Raw genomic sequence first — 19,097 nt, 5'->3', positions numbered from 1 at the left:
AGTTGATAAACTCTGCTCCCAGGGGCAGGATGAGAGGAAACTGCCTCAAACGGCGCCAGGGCAGGGCAGGTTGGACATCTGGAGGAATTTCTTCATGGAAAGGGCTGCCAGGCGCTGGAGGTGCCCAGGGCAGTGGGGGAGTCCCCATCCCTGGATTAAGGATTTAAAGCTGTGTGGATGTGGCACTTGGGGACAGGGGCAGTGCTGGCCTGGGCAGCAGCTGAGGTGACTTTGGTGCCAAGGTTGGACTTGGAGGTCTTTGAGGGGTTTTCCAACCTGAACAATCACTGGCAGGGAGGTGTCCAAGCCTAGCTCATATCCCGCTGCTCCAACACACACAAACAACCAGAAACTGTAGGAAAACTCTTTTATTTCCCTCCTGTGACACAGACCGTGGCAGTCAGGAACTTTTGCTGCAGGAGGCTCAGTCCCACGCCGGGACTCTGAGGAATGATTGCCAGGGAGAAAAACAGGGCTGGGAGCAGGGACACGGCCTCAGCACGTCCTGGTGACCACGGAGCCACGGACAGGCCCAGCTACGGACACGGGGGATGGACAGTGCTGCCCTGGATCTCTGCAGGGAACAGAGACCTCCCTTCACCTCCCTTGCCCTGCAGAAGTCACCTGGCAGAGTGGCAGCAGCCTCCGTGGTCCCTCCTGGCTCGTGCATGGTGCCACCAACCCCCTGGCACACGGGGAGGGCGAGGGGGAGCCAAGGGTGCCCTGTGGGGCTGTGAACAGAAAACCCCCTGGGCACATCCAGTATATACAATTTACATGTATTTACAATCAGTAACCATCCCATCCCTCCTCCCAAACACGGCGTGGGGTGGGATGGAGAGATGGAATCCATGGAGAGATGGAATCCATGGAGGGATCCATCGATGGAGGGATGGATAGAGGGAGTGGCCAGGCTTTGCACCCCTCAGCATCTCTCCTGGTCGGGACACAGCTGGAGGAGTGTTGGAATTTTAAGTTTTGAGTTTTAGAAATATGAAATGTTTGTGTAAGAGGAGGATCCTCCCAGTCTGACTCTCCTGTCCTGGCTTTTCACAGTCCAGGTCCTGGAGGAAGCAGGGAGTGGAGCTGGAATCCCTCAGGATGGCCAGGTGCCAGCTGGGTGCCAGAGGCTGGCAGGGAAGGGCAGGGGTGCCCTGGGCTGGGCAGCAGCAGTGTGTTCCAGGCTCTGCAGCAGGAAGGCAGCTTTGGGGTCTGCTGTGTCCTTTGCTGGTGCCTCGCTGGTGATTTCCCCTTGGAGCAGCGGCAGGGAGGGGATGGAGACTCTCCCTGAGCAGCCTGGAATCTGAGGCTGGATCGGAGCCTGGGAGCTCTCCTCGCCTGGGGAGGGGCTGGATGGGGAGCTGGGCAGTTCTGGGAGCCCTCAGTGCAGTGTCCCACAAAGACAAGGCTCTTCCCACCGTGGCAGCGTGGGGAACCCCCCAGACACACGGCAGTGCAGTTCAGAGATTATTTCAGTCCCAGGCAGCGCTGGAGCCGGCACGAGGAGCTGCAGAGGTGCTCTGGGAAGGCTCCAGGTCCAGCCCCAGCCCCTCCTGCCCACCTGAGCAGGATTTGGCTCTGGAGCACAGCGGGGCACTGGCCAGCAGAGTGCCCAGAGCCAGGCTGGGTCCGAGGGGACACGGGGATGAGGAAGGGGACAGCAGGGATGTCTCCATGCAGGTGGATCCCGTGGGACTGGGGAGCTCTGGAGACACCCCTCAGCCTCTCTGGGGAAGCAGCGGTGAGCAGGAAAAGGGGAATTGGTTCCCATGGGCTTTGGGGAGGCCTCCTGGGACTGGCAGGATTCAGGAGTGACCCATACCCCTGCTCTGGGCATCCTGGGGAGCTTGTGGCACACCCCAATCTGTGCTTCCCAACACCTGGGATTTGGGAAAACGCCCTCCCTGCCTCTCCAGGCAGGAGCTGTCACTGATCCCTGCTGCCCAGGGCCAGGCTGTGTGTGAAGCACTTGCAGGCTCAGTCTCTTGGCTCTGCAGTCACCAGCAGAGATTTCTCATCCCGCCACCAGCAGCCCTGCCAGGCTGTGCAGAGCAGATCCAATCTGAGGTCAAGTTCCCACTAAAATCAAGTGGCTGGGAAGGAAAACTTCGTTACCAGCAGCAGCAGCAGCGGGGCTGATGTTTATTAGTCAGCAATGAACAGCAGAAGGTTTTATTTTGCTGGTTTTACAGCCACTGGTGGGCCGTGGCTGCAGCTCCTTCCCAGCACTCTAAGGCAGCACATTTTGCTTTCCTGCACTTTTTTCTCAGTGAGCTGTGGAAAAGTGGCCAAGGAGAGCCCTGGCAGCCGCCAGGAGCCACCTGGTGCCCCTGCCCTGCTGCATCCTGCCTCGGTGGCCTTTGGGATGTTGGTGGCAACGCCCCACACCCCTCATTCCTCACCTGCAGCCCCCTTATCCCCATCCCAGAAAAGCAGGGACACATTTCAGATCCCACTCTGAGCACCCAGAAGTGTCACTGCCTGCGGGTTTGCCAGGACAAAGCTGCTCTGGGGAGGGAATTCCCAGGATTTCTGTATTTCCACATCAAACCAGCGCAGAGGGAGGTGCTCCTGTGGGGATACAGTTGGGAACAGGTGTCCCATCCATCCATCGGGATTTTGGTGACAAGGCTTGCACAGACACAGCTGGGATGGAGTCGGACATCGGCAAACCCGGGTTTGGCCTGGCTGCAGGTGAGTGCTGGGGGCTCCACACATCCCCCTCCCCATCACACGCCCGCTCTCGGCGCTCACACCGCCCCCACGGAGTGCCCACGGCGGCACTGACGCATCACTGCGGCTGTGACACCGAGCCCAGCCCCGCTCCCGGCCCTCCCCGGGCCTTCACCGTGCCCCGAGCTGCTGCTGCTGCAATTCCTGCAGCGTCAGCAGGGATCCGCCGTGCCCCGAGCCCGGGGTCAGCGCACTCCCCACCCCGGGCCGCGCTCCCTGCCCAGCGAGGGGACAGGGAGGTGCCACACGGGCACCTGAACGCTGGCGCTGTACCTCGGAGGAGCAGGAAAGAGTTAAAAGCAAACAACTGCTGACACGGCTCTGCTTTGTCTTGCAGTAAATGCAGCATGCAGCAGAGCCAGGAGCAGGTACCCTGGCACCGAGCCCTTTTTGGGAGCTGGCAGGGGTGGCACAGCAGGATGGGATGGCCCAGGCTGGGATCTGGGGCAGAGCCACGGGCAAACTTCAGCCAGAGCTGGTGCTGTGGGATGGAGCATCACCTGGCTGAGCAGGTGGCACCCCAAGGCAGGTGGCACCTGGTGCAGCCTCACCTCCCACACTGCCTGTACCGCGGGTGAAGGCTCCGTTCTGCTGGAGATGGTGGCACAGGGCAGGGTGACCGAGCCCCGGCTGTTCTCTCCACCCAAACCCCCTGTTCCCACGGCTCAGCTCTGCAGCAGGGGCCTGTGAACAAATCCGGCCTCTGGCACGGCCGCTGCTCCGGGTGCTCCGGCAGGAAACCGGCACTTCTCCCTCTCCCCTGGGCTTTCCCTGGAGCTCCCGCTGCGCTGGCCAAGGAGGGGCTTCGGGGCGGGGGGGTCAGAGCCCCGGGTTTATGCTGAGCTGGGAGGGCAGCCAGGGACAGGGACAGGGACAGGGACAGGACCGAACGCTTCGGGACAGTCTTGGGAAGGCAAATAGAGCGGATGTGGGGCCAGCCCCGCTGCCCCTCGCACAGTGCAGGATCCAGGGGGATGGATCCGCGCTGCCCTGCCCTTCCCCATCCCCGGCTGGGTGCCCCGCTGTCTGCTCTGCCCGGTGCCTTGGGCTCGGACAAGGGTGGGGAGCGAGCCCCCAGCCCCCCCTGCCCGTCCCCATGCTCTCCATCACCCCTGCCTCCGGCGTGACTTGCCTGGAAGGAGCAGGGAGGTGTCAGCCCAGAGATCCTCGGAGCCGTGGCCGGACAAGCCCCGATCTGAGCCGGGCACAGGAGCCGCTGGCAGCGTGAGGTGTCCGTGCCAGGCTTCTCCAGCGTGTCACCGCCGCTGAAACACTTCCAAGGATTTCCCAGCAGGGAGCGGAGCGCTCGTGGTGCCCGGAGCAGCGGCCGCGGCTGCCGGCGCAGCGTGGGACCGGCCGGTGCGGGCGGAGGGAGGGGCAGGGGAGGGCAAAGGGAAAAGAAATTCTCCATCCGAGGAGAAAAATCTGCGGCAGGGCCAGGGAAAGGGCTCTGCAGCAGCGGGACACCGCAGGGCTGCAGGAGGCAGGGGCTGCTGCGGGGGCACAGCTGCTTCCCCTGGGGATGTCACCTCCGTGCTGGCGTGTCCCCTCCGGGCAGGGCGGCTGCGGCAGGCACACAGCGCGGGGAGGCGGCAGGGCACGCGGCGGAGCAAGGATTAACCCGGGGAAAACGCAATCCTAAACATCCCGGTCGCCTCGGGAGGGACACTCGCCGGGAGATCCCACCAGGTCGGTGCGTCCTCGTGTTGTCACACACCTGTGGCCTCGGCTCCTCCTGAGGTCGCCCGATGTGTCCAGGTGCAGAGCCCTAAAGCCAGCCGGCCCCGAGGGTGGCACGGGGGACCCCGGCCGTACCTGTGCCCACGGTGGCACTTTGGTGTCGCCGTGAGTTGTCTTTGTCTTGCTGGCGAGGCGGCTCCTCCTGATCCGTATCCTTCCCAGCACTCGAAAGCAAACCCAGCAGAGAGGAGCCCAGCAGAGGAGCCCCGAGGCCATGGGTCCCCTCAGGTGGCATTCCTGCCCTGACCCCGTGGTGCCACCCCCTGCTGCAGCCGGGGAGGGGCGCAGGCAGGACAAACCCGCCGTCCCCTCAGATGCTCGTCTGCAGGTCGCCGTTGAGCAGGGTCCTCTGCGTCTCCGTGGTCTCGTTGAGGCGGGATTTGTCCTGCTTGCTGTCGCTGCGGTCGGCCTCGTCCATGCCGCTGACCTTCACCAGGCACAGGACGTTCTGAAAGCTCTTCTTGAAGTTGTCGGACAGGAAGGCGTAGAGGATGGGGTTGGCACAGCTGTTGGCGTAGCTCAGCACCACCACGAAGTCGAACATGCCCTTGAGGACGGGCGTGGGCACGATCATGACGGACACAGAGGAGACGTTGAAGATGTAGAAGGGGAGCCAGCAGAAGATGAAGACGGCGACCACGATGGACACCATCCTGGTGACTTTCTTCTCGGACTTTTTCCTCTTGGAGGAGCCCACCCTGATGCCCGAGGATTTGACTTTGATGATGATGAACAGGTAGCAAAGGCAGATGATGGTGAGAGGCACCAGGAAGCCCAGGATGAAGGCGTAGATGATGAATCCCGTGTACCAGGCGCCCGACTCTCCCGGCCAGATGATGGTGCAGCTACTCCTGCCGTGGTTGTGCTGCACCCCAGCATAAATCATGATGGGCATGATCACCAGCAGGGAGACGCCCCAGACGGCCACGTTGATCATTTTGGCTGTCCTGGGCCGCCTCCACTTGGCAGATTTGATGGGATGGACCACAGCCAGGTACCGGTCAACACTCATAACCGTCAGGCAGAAGATACTGGTGAACTGGTTGATGCCATCCACCGTCATGACAATCCTGCAGAGGGCTTTGCCAAAGGGCCAGTGCACCAGGGCCACCTGCATGGCCAGGAAGGGCAGGCCGAGCATGAAGAGCTCGTCGGCGATGGCCAGGTTGAGGATGTAGATGTTGGTGATGGTTTTCATCTTGGCGTAGCGCAGGATGACGTAGATGACCAGCGTGTTGCCGCACAGCCCGACGATGCACACCACGAAGTAGATGAAGGTGAGGATGGCGTTGCTGGTCAGGTCAAAGTGCTGGCCCGTGGCGTTCTGGGAGGTGTTGGTGGGTGCCTCCAGGGAGAAGTTGTCGAAGGGGGAGGCCGGGGAGAACCAGAAGGCGGTGGCGTTGGGCAGCTCGTACTCCATGGCTCTCCCTGGGCACTGCTGGCTCAGAGGAACGGAGATGTCATCTTCCCTGGCTCTGGGGAGAGAGGAGAAGATTCTAGAAATCAGAGAGTAAATAGAAATGAAGGGATTCCTGGGGAGGATCTGTCCATCCTGCTGCCAAGCTCAGCGGGAGAGAAGCTCCCTGCAGGGGAGGTTCCCAACCCATCTGCCCATCTCCTGGAGCAGCCTGCCCGAGCACGCCACAGCTCCTCCCGGCTCTGGCGATCCCGGAGTCTTTCCAACTCCACAAATCCAGCCGGTGCGTCCCGGTGGGTGCGACTGATGCCCGGGAGCACCGAGCGCCGGGGGAAAGCCTCCTCCTCTCCCGGCCGTTGGGCGGGTGCAGCCCCTTCCCCCCCAGCCGGCACCGGCACGCCGAGCCCGGGGGGCTCTCTGCGGGGATCCCCCCAGCACCGGCCCCGTCCTCCTCCGCTGCAGAGGGCACCGGGCGGAGCTGCCCCGCCGCTCACCTGCTCCCGCCGCCGCCCGGCCCCGCCCGGCCCGGCCCGGCGGCACCGGGGAGGCGCCGGCAGCGCCGCTCTGTCCACCCTGCGCTGCCCACCTTCCCCACACTGCCCAGCCTGTGCTGCCCAGCCTGTCCTACCCACCTTCCCCACACTGCCCACCCTGTCCTGTCCACCCCGCCTGCGTTCCCTCTCCTGCTGTGCCCACCCTGCCTCCAGCCCTGCCGCCCCACTGTGCCGCGACTTGGTTCCAGCCACAGCCTCAGCTCCTCCAGAGACACCAGGGAGAGGGAAGCGTGCTGGGAACCCAATGGAGGGTGACTCAAAAGGATTCTGAGAGCCCCAAAGGCTCCCTGGAACGCTGGAAATTCTTTGGCCCCAGCAGTTTGCATCTTGCTTCCACTGCCAAGCCAAGGCAGGTTCTTGCTGGTCCTCCCATCTGGGAGAGGTTGGAAGGTGATGCTGAAATATTTGGGGTCTCTGGGGACTTGTGTAGTACAGGTGGCTCTTGCCACAGCCTCTCCCTGGAGGAGGAAGACCAAAAAGGAGAGGTTTGGGGCAGATAACCTCTGCTCTGGTTTGTTTGGGATCTTGAGAGCAATTAAATTATCTCTATTCCTGCCCCTCTTCCCATCACTTGTCCAGGAGACAATAGAGAGCAGGAAATTAAGAGTGACTGCGAACAAAGAGCCCCGCGCTGAGGCTGCCGAGTGCGGCCGGGAGCTCCTCGTTTTCACTTCGCCATCCACTTCCCAAGGCGGATCTAAAGACATCAGGTCCTGGAGCACCGGCAGAGTCGTTATCAGCCTCATTAATCTTTAGGAGGCAGGAAAAAGCTGCTTCTGCTGAAGATGGTGTGGGAATTAATGTCCCGGTAATAGTGGGAGAGGAGGGGGGTGAAGGGGATGCTCGGCTGCTGTGAGGGGATCGGATCTCCGGGGTGTCCCGTGGAACGGCAGTCCCTGGCTGGCTGCACCGGCCCCCGGAGGAGGGAGGAGAGCCCAGGAGAGGCGTTTGGTGCCCTGTGCCCTTTCCAGAGCTGCTTTATCCTCTCCTGGCTGGTTCGTGTGCCCTGCAGCGATGTCCTTCCCCCGGCAGTGGTGGCCGGGAGCACTCCCAGCGCTGCTCCTGAATCTCTCCCCGGAGCAGGTGATGCCGCCACGTCCCTCCCCGGGGCTCCCTGGTCACCAAGCCATGGCACCGAGACCACCCCAGCCCGGCTGGCAGGGGCCTCTCCCGGCTGGAGAGAGCCCAGGGGGCTGGAGAAGCGAGCAGGGGGAGCACAGGGTTCTTCCAGCTCCTGGGGCTGCCTGGGGAGCAGCAGGGCTCCAGCCCCTCCCTGCCTCTCACTTCCACCTCACTGGGAAACCGGGGCCAGGGAGCTGGGGGAATCCAGCCAGTTCAGCCTGGCTGAACCCAGATCTGATCTTCATTAAAAACCCCATCAAATTAATGAAATGATGGCCCGGTGGGTACTGAGGAGCTGATGGGAGCTGATCTCCATCCAGGAGGAGGGCAGCAGCAGCTGCCTGAGTCAGGAAGCCATCCTTGAGCCTTTTGAAGGGATTTTATTTTTCATTCTGCCTAGTTTTGGGGCTGAATTAAAGCCCAGTGCAGAGTCTGCTCTGTGTCCCTGGGTGGTCCCTGGTTCGGAGGGACGCTGTACCAGCAGCTGGTTTGGTGCTGGCAGATAAACTCCTCTTTGTCCTTTTGCCTGGGAAGCATCCACAGCGCTGAAAAGCGATTTACTGGCAGGGCTGGAGAGAGGAGGAACACACAGCCCCTTCCCACACAGCGAAATAACCCCTGGGAGAGGGGCACGGGGGTTATGTGACCACAGAGAGGCTTTAAAAACCCTTCCAAGCTTTCTGCCATCCCTTCCCAGCTGTTCCACAAGAGTCCCTGTGGAAAACAGAGCTCTCGACCCCTGTCCTGGAAATGAGTGTTGTAAGGAGCTGGGGCTGGGATGCCAACGGAGGGGTAGGGTGAGCTGGCCTTTCTCCTGGATCCATGGCATGGAGGCAGGAATGGAGGGGGCTGGGCTGGGCAGGGAGGGGGTGCAGCTGCTGTCCCCCAGGAGGGGAAGGATTTGCTGTGCAGCCAGCCCGAGCATCCCTGTGGATCTCTTGGAGATGATGATCTCTCTTTGGAGAGCCGGCCCTGAGCAGCTCCGTGGTGCCCCAGCCCCCTCCTCCCCTCTGCCCTCAGAGGGACCCCGCTGTCCCCTGCGGCCGTGGGGACAAGGCCAGCACAGGCAGGGATGACCGTGCTGTTTCTGTCCCAGGGGCACTCGGGCTGGCACTGCCCTTTCCCTGCCTTTTCCCGTCCCAGCTCCAGCCCAGCAGCCCCGGGTGGCTTCGGTGGCTCTGCTGATTCGTGCCTGGAGGCGGCCTGGCCGCGTTTCAGGGATGCCCGGGCTGGGGGGAGGCTTCGCTCTCTGCTAATTAGCCAGACAAACAGTCTGGGCCATGTCCCCGCACCCCGAGGCGCGGCAGGACCGGCTGGTGGCTGCCAGATCTAATCGGGAGCGTCTGCAGCGCTGATGGATGGCGGGGGAGAGGCGCTGGCGCCGTCACCTGCGCCCGGGGCAGCATCCGGACCTGCCGGGATCCGGGGCAGCATCCAGAACCTCTCAGGATCCGGGGCAGCATCCACCCCCGGGATCCGGGGCAGCATCCAGAACCTCTCAGGATCCGGGGCAGCATCCACCCCCGGGATCTAGGGCAGCATCCAGAATGTCTCAGGATCCGGCACAGCATCCGGACCTGGCATCCGGGGCAGTGCTCCACCCGGGATCCACGGCAGCATCCAGAACCTCTCAGGATCCGAGGCAGCATCCATATCCCACGGGATCCAGAGCAGCATCCAGACCTGCCGGGATCCAGAGCAGCATCCACACCCGAGATCTGGGGCAGGGTCCAGAACCTCTCAGGATCTGGGGCAGCATCCAGACCTGGGATCCTGGGCAGCATCCAGAACCTCTCAGGATCCGGGGCAGGACCCATACCCGGGATCCGGGGCAGTGTCCCCCGCCGGGATCCAGGGCAGCACCCACACCCCCAGCGCTCTCTGCACCCCGGGGGTCTCCCCTCCGCACCCCATCCCGGCTCCTGCTGCTTCCAGACCTCCCCACAGGCGGTTCCTTCCTCCCCCGCCGCCCTGCCCTTCTCGGCCCGCCGTTATTTGCTCCCTAATTGGTTTATTGATCTCCGGAGGGGCAGGCAGGGCTCGGCCGCCGCCTGGCCGGTGAATCACGGCCCGGAGCGCTGACACTAATGGGCCTTTGGCAGGCGCGGCCCCAGATCCCGGCTCCTGTGCCGGCTGTGCCTGGCTCCCGGGAGGGTCCTGGCGTTAAACCGGGCCTGAGCAGGCTGCCTGTGGCAGCCGGGCTTTGTTCCAGCTGGCAATGTCACGGCTGGTGCCAGCACCCGCCGGGACTCCGCGCTGTCCCTGCCCTGCAGAGGGACCCTCGCGTCCCTCCCGGCCAGCCCCAGGCCGCAGGAGAAGGATGGAAGCGTTCCTTTGTGTCCTGGGACAAATCGGGGACCTCAGCCCGTGGGATGGGACCGTGACCCCGCCTGGCCCGTCCTTGGGGACAGCCCCGCGTGTCCTCACTGCCTGTCTCGCCATCCCGGCTGGCTCCAGGCTGACACAGATGGATTTGGGTTGGGAAAGAGCCCGGCCGTGAGCCCAGCCTGCACGGAGGGGACACTGCAGGGACACGCTGGCCCTTCCCAGGGACACCCTCAGCCGGCAGTGCCTGGTGCCAGCCCTGGGTGGGACGTGCCTCTCTGCCCAGACAGTTTTATGGCAAAAAATCCCAAAGGATTTGGGTGCTGGCTGCTCCCTGGAGCTGCCCCTTGTAGGGTCTCATTCCCCCGATGGGGGATGGCAGCGGATTTGTCCCCTCTGGGTGTTAAAAGTGCATTTTAGGGGCTCTGGGCCTGCTCCTTCCCTGCTGGACAGGCAGGGCTGTGACACTGGGACAAGCAGGGCTGTGACACTGGGACAGGCAGGGCTGTGACATTGGGGCAGGCAGAGCTGTGACACTGACACAGGCAGGGCTGTGACACTGACACAGGCAGGAATGTGACACTGAGGGGACAGGCAGGGCTGTGACACTGAGGGGACAGGTAGGAATGTGACACTGGGACAGGCAGGGCTGTGACACTGAAGTGTCCCTGCACACAGAAGTGACACTGGGGACCGTGGGTGGCAGTTGGGTTTGCTGATGCTCCTGCACAGAGCCACCACAGCTGTCCCCATTGCCACCCACACGTCCCCAGGCAGGGCCATCGCTGCCAGCCGCCCCCAGCCCGGTGCAGCGTGTCCCCGTGTCCCCAGGGCCAGCCCTGCCAGGTCACAGCTGTCCCCAGCCCTGCCAGCACGCTGTCACAGCGTCACCCGGACCCCCGGGGTGGCGGGGGCAGCTCCGTGTGTCTGTCCCCGTGTCCCTTCCAGCTGGCACCTGGCCCCGCAGCTAATGAAGGATGCAGCAATTACGGGGCCAGATTGATTAAATCCTAAATCAGGGAGCTTTCAAACGGCCCTGACCTTTCCCAGCTGGGGCTGAGCAGAGGCTGTGGCACACAGCTCATGAGAAGTGTCCTTCTGCCACCCCTGCTCCGTCTGGTGTGGCACGGGGGGGACACCGGGCTCTGTGACCGGGGGGAATCGGTGACAGCGCTGCCTCTGCCCCCCCGCCCCCTGGAATGATGGTTTTGGGGGTGTCAGGGCATCAGGAGAAATTCCTGCATGGAAAGGCTGTGAAGCATCAGAGGAGCTGCCCAGGGAGGTTTGCAGTGCCCATCCCTGGAGGTGGCACCCGGAGCTCTGCCCTGGGGACAGAGCAGGACTCGGTGACCCCAGAAATCTTATCCAGCCTCAATAACTCCGGCATTCTGTGACATCCACGAGCGGACAGGTGACTCTGGCTGCACCCCCGAGTGGCAGCGAGGGCCGCTAGCCACGGAGCGAGCTCTGCTCGCCCTGTGCGCTGCCCCACGCTGCCACGTGCTGCTCATTAGCGTTGTTAATTAGCCGGGCTGATTACGGGCGCGGCCAGCGCGGGGGTGGCAGTAAGGAAGAGACTCTAAGGGCACTCTAATGACAAGGCGAAGCTGTGTCCGGGGGTCTCTATGCAGCGGGGGGAGGGGGTGGTGACAATGACAATGCCAGCACCGCCTTCCCGCGCCCGCCCGCGCCGCCCGCCCGCCTGGCTTTGTGGCGGGCGCGCCCGCGCCAACCGCAGAGCCGCGGGCGGCCCACCCCCGCCGCGCTGCCATTGGCTGAGAGCCCCGGGGGGCGGGGCCAGCCTGCGGACACGTGTGCGCACCCGGAAGCGGCGGCGGGACCGGCCCGGCCCGGGCGCAGGTACCGGGGGGAAGCGGGGCCGGCCGGAGCGGGGATCCGCGGGGGATGCGCTGTTCCGGCACCCTCCGCTGTGAGCGGGCCCCGGCACCGCCCCGGAGCGCCGCGTCTGGGGGTGCGGCGGTCCTGGCAGCGGCCGGGGCGCCGCGTTTGGGGGTTCGGGCCCTGCGGGGCTGCGGGGCCGAGGGGGTTCGGGCGGCCTGGGGTGAGCCAGCGGCTCAGGGGGGTCCGGGACCGGCCCCGCGGCTGGAGGGCCCGGGGGTGCCGGTGAAGGGTTGGGGGAGGGGATTTTGGGGGTGTTGGGGTGCTCCTGCGTGGGCTGCAGGACCCCTGTGGGGAGGGGGAATCTGCCGAGGGGGGTCTGGGCCGGGCACGCACCTGCAGGGGTTGGGAAAAGCCTCGGGACGAGGCTGGGAGAGCCTTTGAAGCTGCCAGTGTCTATATCTCATATCTATTCACATATAAATCTATCAGTGCCTGTGTATCCCCTCTATTTACACATGAATGTATCCGTGCAGGCATGTCTCATAAATTCCTTAATCCGCATTTCCAGCCTGGGAATGAATTATAAACGATATTAGAACGTAATGCATATATAATTATAAATATTAATTATAAATATTAATTATGAATTCATTAAGCTGTATTTCCATGGCACTGCCAGTCTCTGGGCCATTCCTGGGGTTGGTAGCCCATGCCCCAGGGTTTGTTGCCCCTTCCCCGAGGTGCAGGGAGCAGGTGCTGTGAGGGTTTTCACCTTCCACACCAGGATAACCGGGCTGGGGGCACAAAAAGGGGCCTGGGCGAGCTCTGAGCTCCAGGTGGGATGTGCTGGGTCCCGATGAGCTCGGCTTAAATTGCAAAGCCTCGCCCAAGGGGGAAAGGGAGCTTGGGGTGGGTGGTTGAGCTGGCTGGGCCCGGTGCTGCAGAGGGGTTTGGCTGGGGTTTGGGTGGGTTTGGGGGGCTCTGGCAGCTCTCCCCACGTTCCCCTGTCCTAGGCCAGCATGATCCCGGGGCTGGGCCCGGTGCTGCAGGCGCTGCTGGGGACGCTGCTCACCTGGGCGCTGACGGCGGCCGGCTCGGCGCTGGTGTTCGTGTTCTCCAGCGGGCAGGTGAGCCCTGGCACCCACAGATCCCACAGGAGCCCCACCCTAGGGCAGCCCCTGAGCCCCTGGGGGCAGCCCCTGAGCCCTGGAATCAGCCCCTGAGATCCTACAGGATCCTGATCCAAGGGCAGGTGAGCCCTGGCACCCACAGATCCCACAGGAGCCCCACCCTAGGGCAGCCCCAGAGCCCCTGGGGCAGCCCCTGAGATCCTACAGGATCCTGATCCAAGGGCAGGCGAGCCCTGGGGCAGCCCCTGAGCCCTGGCATCCCACAGGATCCCAATCCAAGGGCAAATGAACCCTTGGGAGGAGCCCCATAGCCCCTGGGATCCTACAGGATCCTGATCCAAGGGCAGGTGAGCCCAGGAATCAGCCCCTGAGCCCCAGGATCCCACAGGATCCCAATCCAAGGGCAGGTGAGCCCTGGCATCCCTCCTGAGCCCTGGCATCCCACAGGATCTGGCCTGTGCCCTGCTCCTGGCTGGGTTTTCCTGCCTGCTCCCATCTCTGAGGGGCAAGAAGAGGAAAAATCTGGCTCCCAACACACAGGAGGAAATCAAATTGCTGAGGCTGGAATGTGCTGCTGGGGCTCTGGAGCCACGGGCAGGGCTCAGCGTGTGTGGGGAGCTGCAGCTCCCCTGCCTCTAGCCTGGTTTTGCTGCCACATTTCCAGGGCAGGATTTGGGTCAGTCCATGTTCAGAACGAGCAAACTGGGGAGCTCTAAGTCATCCTGGATCCAAAATTAGAGACACCCTGGCCAGGATGCTCCAGATTGCCCAGATGGATTTATTATTTATGCCTCAGTCTTGTGATGCTTTATTCAGGAGGTGGCTGCTGGAGGAGGCTTCCTTTGGAGGAGCACTTGGGTTTCCTGCCTTGGGGAGGGGTAAAAACCTGCCCTGGGAGGGGCAGGGACACCCCCACTGCCCCAGGGTGCTCAAACCCCAATGCCCAGCCTGGCCTTGGGCGCTGCCAAGCATCCAGGGGCTGCTCTGGGATCCCATCCCAGGGCACATTCCTGCCCTGAACCCCATCCCCTGGCAGTGGGGAGCCATTCCTTGTTGTGCAGAGCCCTCTCCAGCCTGGTGGAGCCTCTCCCAGCTCCCCAGCACTGGGGCAGTGCTCTCACACTCACATTCAGGGTGGTTTGTGTTTGGTTTTATTTCCAGAGGCGGATCCTTGATGGGAGCCTGGGCTTCGCTGCAGGGGTGAGTGCAGCCTCCTCCTCCTCCCCCGTGTTCTCTGCAGGCTCTCCATGCTTGTTTGGTTGCCCACTCGAGTTAAAATCCCTTGGATGACTCCCTGAGGGCAGGGAAGGGCTGAGGGTGGAGGTGGCACCAGGACGGGCATGAGGCCACTGAGCTGCCCACGCTGCCTTTGGCTCTCTGCAGTTCAACTTTCCTCCTTTCCTGGGGGCTCTGGGATGGGCTGGGGCTGCTGTGCCTGCCTGCCTTTGTGCTTTAAACCCTCAGGAGGGGAGGGAGAGAGAGCTGCAGCTCTCCATGGAAGCTGCATGTGAAATGTGGGGCTCCTGGCAGCTTCTCCTGGAGGAAAACCTGGAACCTGAGGGCTTGGGACTTGTAGAGGGGCTTGGGAATTGTCCAGGGGGTTGGGAATGTGGGGCTGGCACTGCCCAGGTGCTGGGGCAGGTGGGGTCCCACCCAGACTCATTAAATCCCCTTTGTTTCCCTCATTAAAGATCCAGTCCAGCTGCTCAACCCCACCCTGCAGGTGCTGGGGTCACCTGGGCTCTGCCAGGTGTGCCAGGGTCACCTGTGTCCTGCCAGGGCAGGTGGCACCTGGGTGCTGTGCTGGGTGACAGGGGCTGGGTTTGCTCCCTGCAGGGTGGGGATTGTTCCCCTTGGTGGCTGTGGGGGATCCTTGGGCTGACATTTCTGCAGGAATCCCACCAGGATGAGGGGCTGCTGTCCTGGCTGAGGCCACCAGGTCACCCTGGCAGCAGCTCTGAGTCAGCCCTGCCTGGCCCAGGTGTGGCTCAGGGAGCAGAACTCCTGCAAACATTTGCTTTTCCCTCAGCTCTTCCAGCTGGCAGGGCTCAGAGCAGGAAGGGGGAATTGTCCCTGGGGTGTCTGGAGGGGCCAGGCAGCCCTGGGGACACTGGGACAGGCAGCCCTGGTGACACCAGGATCCCCTGAGTTTGAATTTTCCCAGCTGGGCAGCGTTGCCATTGCTTGACCAGCAGCTGGGTCTCCATCTTTTCCCTGCCTCAAAAGGGTTTAACAACACCAGGAACTTTCCCTGCTCCCCCTTTTTTCCTTCCTTTCTCGCCCCCCCACCCCATTTTTAAATTCCTCCCTTTCCCCCCATTTTTTCCTCCCTTTCCCCCCATTTTTCCCTCCCTTGGTGTCCAGGACCCTGCAGATGCCCCAGCTGCTCTGGGGGTGCTGGTCCTCCACCCCATTTTTAAATTACTTCCTCCCTTTCCCCCCATTTTTTCCTCCCTTTCCCCCCCCCATTTTTCCCTCCCTTGGTGTCCAGGACCCTGCAGATGCTCCAGCTGCTCTGGGGGTGCTGGGATGAGCCTGGCCACGTGGATAAATTGAACTGGGATGTACTGGGAGCACGCTGGCAGCTCAGGCTGCCCCTGCTGGTGGCACAGGTGTCACCTGGGCTGGGGGAGGGCCCTGTGCAGCTCAGCTGCCCCCAGCCCTGCCCCTGCTCCTCTGCCTTTGCCCTGCCTCAGTTCCCTCTCTGGCAGTCCCAGCCAATGCAGGGTTTTGCCTGCAGGCTCCTCCGAGGTGATGTGTTTCCATAGAGACAAAGCTTTGCTTGCTGGGGCATCTGATGGGAAATTCTGCCTTTTCTCTTAAATCTTGATATCCTTACATGAGATTTTTTTAAAATTTTTATTTCTATTTTTTCCCCCCAGCTGTTCTCTGTGGTGCTGCTGGGCTGGGCTCAGCCACCAGGAACAAACACCTGCAGCCCCTTTCCCTGCAGCCTGGCACAGCTTTTCCTCTGCCTGGGCTGCACTTTGGGTTTTTCTCTGTCCCAGGTGCAGCAGCAAATCATCCTCAGCCCTCCCCAGGCACTCTGGGATCAAATATTCCCTTAAAACAACATCAGGAACGCGCTCAGCTCTGCTGAGGCTCTTAATGAAGCCAAGTGGAAAAGTTTGGCCAGGAAAGTGGCCTGCCAATGTCTTCATCTTCCACCTGCCTTTCCCACCTCCTTTTCCAGCATTTCCTGCTCCCCAGTGTCCCTTGGTGTTCCCATTCCCGTCCCAGGGATCCCACAGGAGGGTGGCCAGGCCCTCCTGCTTTAATGAGGATTTAATTGCAGCCCAGCCCTGAGTGTGAAGCTTATGGCTCTATTTATTCTGAATTTTAACATAAAAGCTGCTGTGAGGCTCCACAGGCACAGGGGCACTGCTGGATCCCTGAATTTGGGGGCTAAGGAAAAGCCCAGAATTTGGGGAATCCTGCACTGAATCCCTGTGGAAGGAGGTGCCAGCCCTGGGAGAGGTTTGGGTTTAAATCCTGCTGTGTTTGGAGGCATTCCCACCAGAGGGAGGGCACAGATCTGGATTCACTGGATGGATTTTTGTCTCTTGTCCCACTGCTGGAACCTGGTGAGGCTTTGGGTGCCCCCTGCCTGCTCCATGTTTTCCCAGTCCTGCTGCTTTTATGGCATTGTGGCATCTTTGGAGCACAAAGGCTGTGAAAATGCCCCAAATCCACTTTGGGTCCCTGGCTCAATGGGGCTGGAGTGGGGGGAAGGTGTGGACAGTCCTCAGTGCCCCAGGTTTGTTGATCCAGGGGGATTTTCCTGTTTTGTTCCTGCCCTTGCTGGCCTGGGGATGCTGGAGCCGTGGTGCTTTCCCTGGCTGGGCCATGCAGGGCTTTGGGGTCAGTGTGAATTTGTCACTTAACCCGGGTTGGTGGCAGGAATCCTCCCCTTTGGTCACCCCTGGGGTCAGCTGGACCCAGCTCTGGCCCTGCCCTGGGTGGGCAGGAGCTCCAGGTGATCCTAAATCCCTAAATCCCACCCTGAGCTCAGGGCTGGGCTGAGGAGAAGCTGCTAAAAACCCAGCTCTGACCCTGCCCTGGGTGGGCAGGAGCTCCAAGTGATCCTAAATCCCACCCTGAGCTCAGGGCTGGGCTGAGGAGAAGCTGCTAAAGGACTCCCTTGCACCTTGGGGTGTTCTGTAAATCCATCATGAAGCCTTCCAGCGCCTGGGGTTGCCAGAATAAATGGAATAAATCCCTTTTCCTCCACCTGGGGCTGGCTCAGAGCTGTGTCACCACTCCCCAGGAGCCCTGAGCTGTGGGATCCTGGCAGGATCTGGGGGCTGAGCTCTGCCAGGGCTCTGTTTGCCATGGGGAAATGATATCTTAACATGAGCTGACAACATAATTCTCCAGAGCCTCTCCCTGTTGCCTGTGTTTCCACGCTGGGGTGTGTGGTTGTTTTTTAAAGGAGGTGGCATTTGAAATATGAGGTTTGACAGCCCTGCTTAAGCCTGACATGACAGCCCTCGTTCCTCTTACTCACAGCAGCTCAGATTTACACAACCCCCAGGGACTGCTGTCTGCAGCACAGGCAGCTCCTTCCTCCCTTCTCAGGAGGGCTGAGGGTGGCAGAGCCTGCTCTGAGTCCCTGAGTTGGGCAGCTGCTCCTCCTGAGGGGCTTGGAGCTGCAGGAGAGGAGCTTTGGGTTGGAAGTTGGGAAGGAATTCTCTGGGAGGTGTTGGGACACTGACACAGGGTGCCCAGAGCAGCTGTGGCTGCCCCTGGATCCCTGGCAGTGTCCAAGGCCAGGTTGGACAGGGCTGGGAGCACCTGGGACAGTGGCAGGTGTCCCTGCCATGGTGGCACTGGGTGGGATTTAAGGTCTTTTCCAGCCCAAACCATTCTGGGGCTCTGAGCATCCTGCCAAAGGAATTTCCTGGGGCTCTGGGGCTGCTGGGCAGAGCTGGGGTCACCTTCCCACAGCATCCTCCTGCTGCGGCTCTGGGCTCTGCTCCTTCCCCTGGATCCTGCACCCATTTCTCCACTGGGATTTCAGCTTCCTTCCATCCCAGGGATTCTCACCACTCCCCTTCTGTCCCCAGGTGATGCTGGCAGCATCCTACTGGTCCCTACTGGCCCCAGCCATTGAACTGGCCCAGGAATCTGGGAGCTTTGGGGCCTTCTCCTTCTTCCCAGTGGCTGCTGGCTTTGCCCTGGGGGCAGCGTTCGTGTTCGGGGCCGACCTGCTGCTGCCAGAGCTGGTGAGTGGGACTGGGCTGGGGCTCATCCCAGAGCTATGAGTGGGGATTGTGGGGCTGGGGATCATCCCAGAGCTGTGAGTGGGGATTGTGGGGCTGGGGATCATCCCAGAGCTGTGAGTGGGGATTGTGGGGCTGGGGCTCATCCCAGAGCTGTGAGTGGGGATTGTGGTGCTGGGGGCTCATCCCAGTGTTCATTTGTGAGGATTGTGGGGCTGGGAGCTCATCCCAGTGGGAATTCCCAGTTTGGGAGCTCCTCCCAGTGCTGTCAGAGGGAATTCCCAGTTTGGGAGCTCCTCCCAGTGCTGTCAGAGGGAATTCCAGGCTGGGGGTTCCTGCCCTTCCTGCAGCTGCAGGGAAGAGCAGCTGGTAGCTGGGCACGGGTGGATCCTCTCCCAGATTTAATGAATTTGAGATTTCCCTGAGCCCTGGCTGGCTCTGGCAGTGCTGGATGCAGATTTAGACTCACTGAGCTCTGGTTTTTTTTTTTTTTTAATCTTCCTGTTTTTTCCCCCTTCACACTTTGCTTTTGTTCTTTTTGCTGGCAGCACTGCTCACACAGCTCAGGTGTGACCTCGTGTCCCTGCCCAGGGGCTGCATTTGCAGAGCTGCCAGCCCTGGCAGTGCTGCTCAATGCCAGCAGGCAGCCTGAGACTGGTGCTAAAATTACAAATAAATGGGGAGCTGGTGGATTTCTGCAGCTGGGAACATGAGAATGGTGCACTCAGTGAAGAGATTTCCATACATTTCCAGGGAGATCCTTCAATTTTCATGTTTAGTTTAGTGGGATTTTATTGGTCTGTGGTTATGAGGAAGGAGTGGGAGGTTTTAAGGAGTCTGTAGCACCAACCTTCCCCTTTCCCTGGCTTTTGGAGCCTCTCCTGACAGGTCCCAGCTCCAGTCAGGTGCATCCTCAGCTGGGAGGAGAATTGCTGGCTGTTGTGCGGTCACTCTGTGTTGGTTTGAAAAGCCAGGTGTCTGCTAAGGAAGGCAGGAGCCTCGCCTGAAATGG

The 19,097-nt window shown here is 61.6% G+C and overlaps 2 protein-coding genes across 2 annotated transcripts in view; one reads left to right on the top strand and one right to left on the bottom strand.

Moving 5' to 3' along the window:
* Positions 1 to 245: 245 nt before the first annotated feature.
* On the bottom strand, positions 246 to 6,441 carry SSTR2 (somatostatin receptor 2). Its single transcript, XM_041409439.1, has 2 exons — positions 6,385 to 6,441; positions 246 to 5,948 (listed from the first exon to the last, which is right to left on the bottom strand). Exon 2 carries the CDS (start codon positions 5,891 to 5,893, stop codon positions 4,784 to 4,786), a length of 1,110 nt encoding a protein of 369 aa, XP_041265373.1. The 5' UTR covers positions 5,894 to 5,948; positions 6,385 to 6,441; the 3' UTR covers positions 246 to 4,783.
* Positions 6,442 to 11,691: 5,250 nt separating this feature from the next.
* Positions 11,692 to 19,097, top strand: part of SLC39A11 (solute carrier family 39 member 11) — a 71,994-nt gene continuing 64,588 nt past the window's right edge. Inside the window, exons 1-4 of the mRNA XM_041409551.1 lie at positions 11,692 to 11,751; positions 12,747 to 12,860; positions 14,025 to 14,063; positions 17,930 to 18,088. Of these exons, the coding sequence (XP_041265485.1) occupies positions 12,753 to 12,860; positions 14,025 to 14,063; positions 17,930 to 18,088 (306 nt within the window). The 5' untranslated portion in view covers positions 11,692 to 11,751; positions 12,747 to 12,752. The remainder of the gene's footprint in view (positions 11,752 to 12,746; positions 12,861 to 14,024; positions 14,064 to 17,929; positions 18,089 to 19,097) is intronic.

This window comes from Onychostruthus taczanowskii, unplaced genomic scaffold (assembly GCF_017590055.1).
Source record: "Onychostruthus taczanowskii isolate IOZ18803 unplaced genomic scaffold, ASM1759005v1 scaffold30, whole genome shotgun sequence".
NCBI lineage: Eukaryota > Metazoa > Chordata > Aves > Passeriformes > Passeridae > Onychostruthus > Onychostruthus taczanowskii.
Note: the sequence above shows the minus strand (reverse complement) of the source record. Positions and strands in the feature narration are given on the sequence as shown.

Coding starts and splice junctions, on each gene's coding strand:
- SSTR2 (XM_041409439.1), bottom strand. CDS start 5,893: ATGGAGTACGAGCTGCCCAACGCCACCGCCTTCTGGTTCTCCCCGGCC.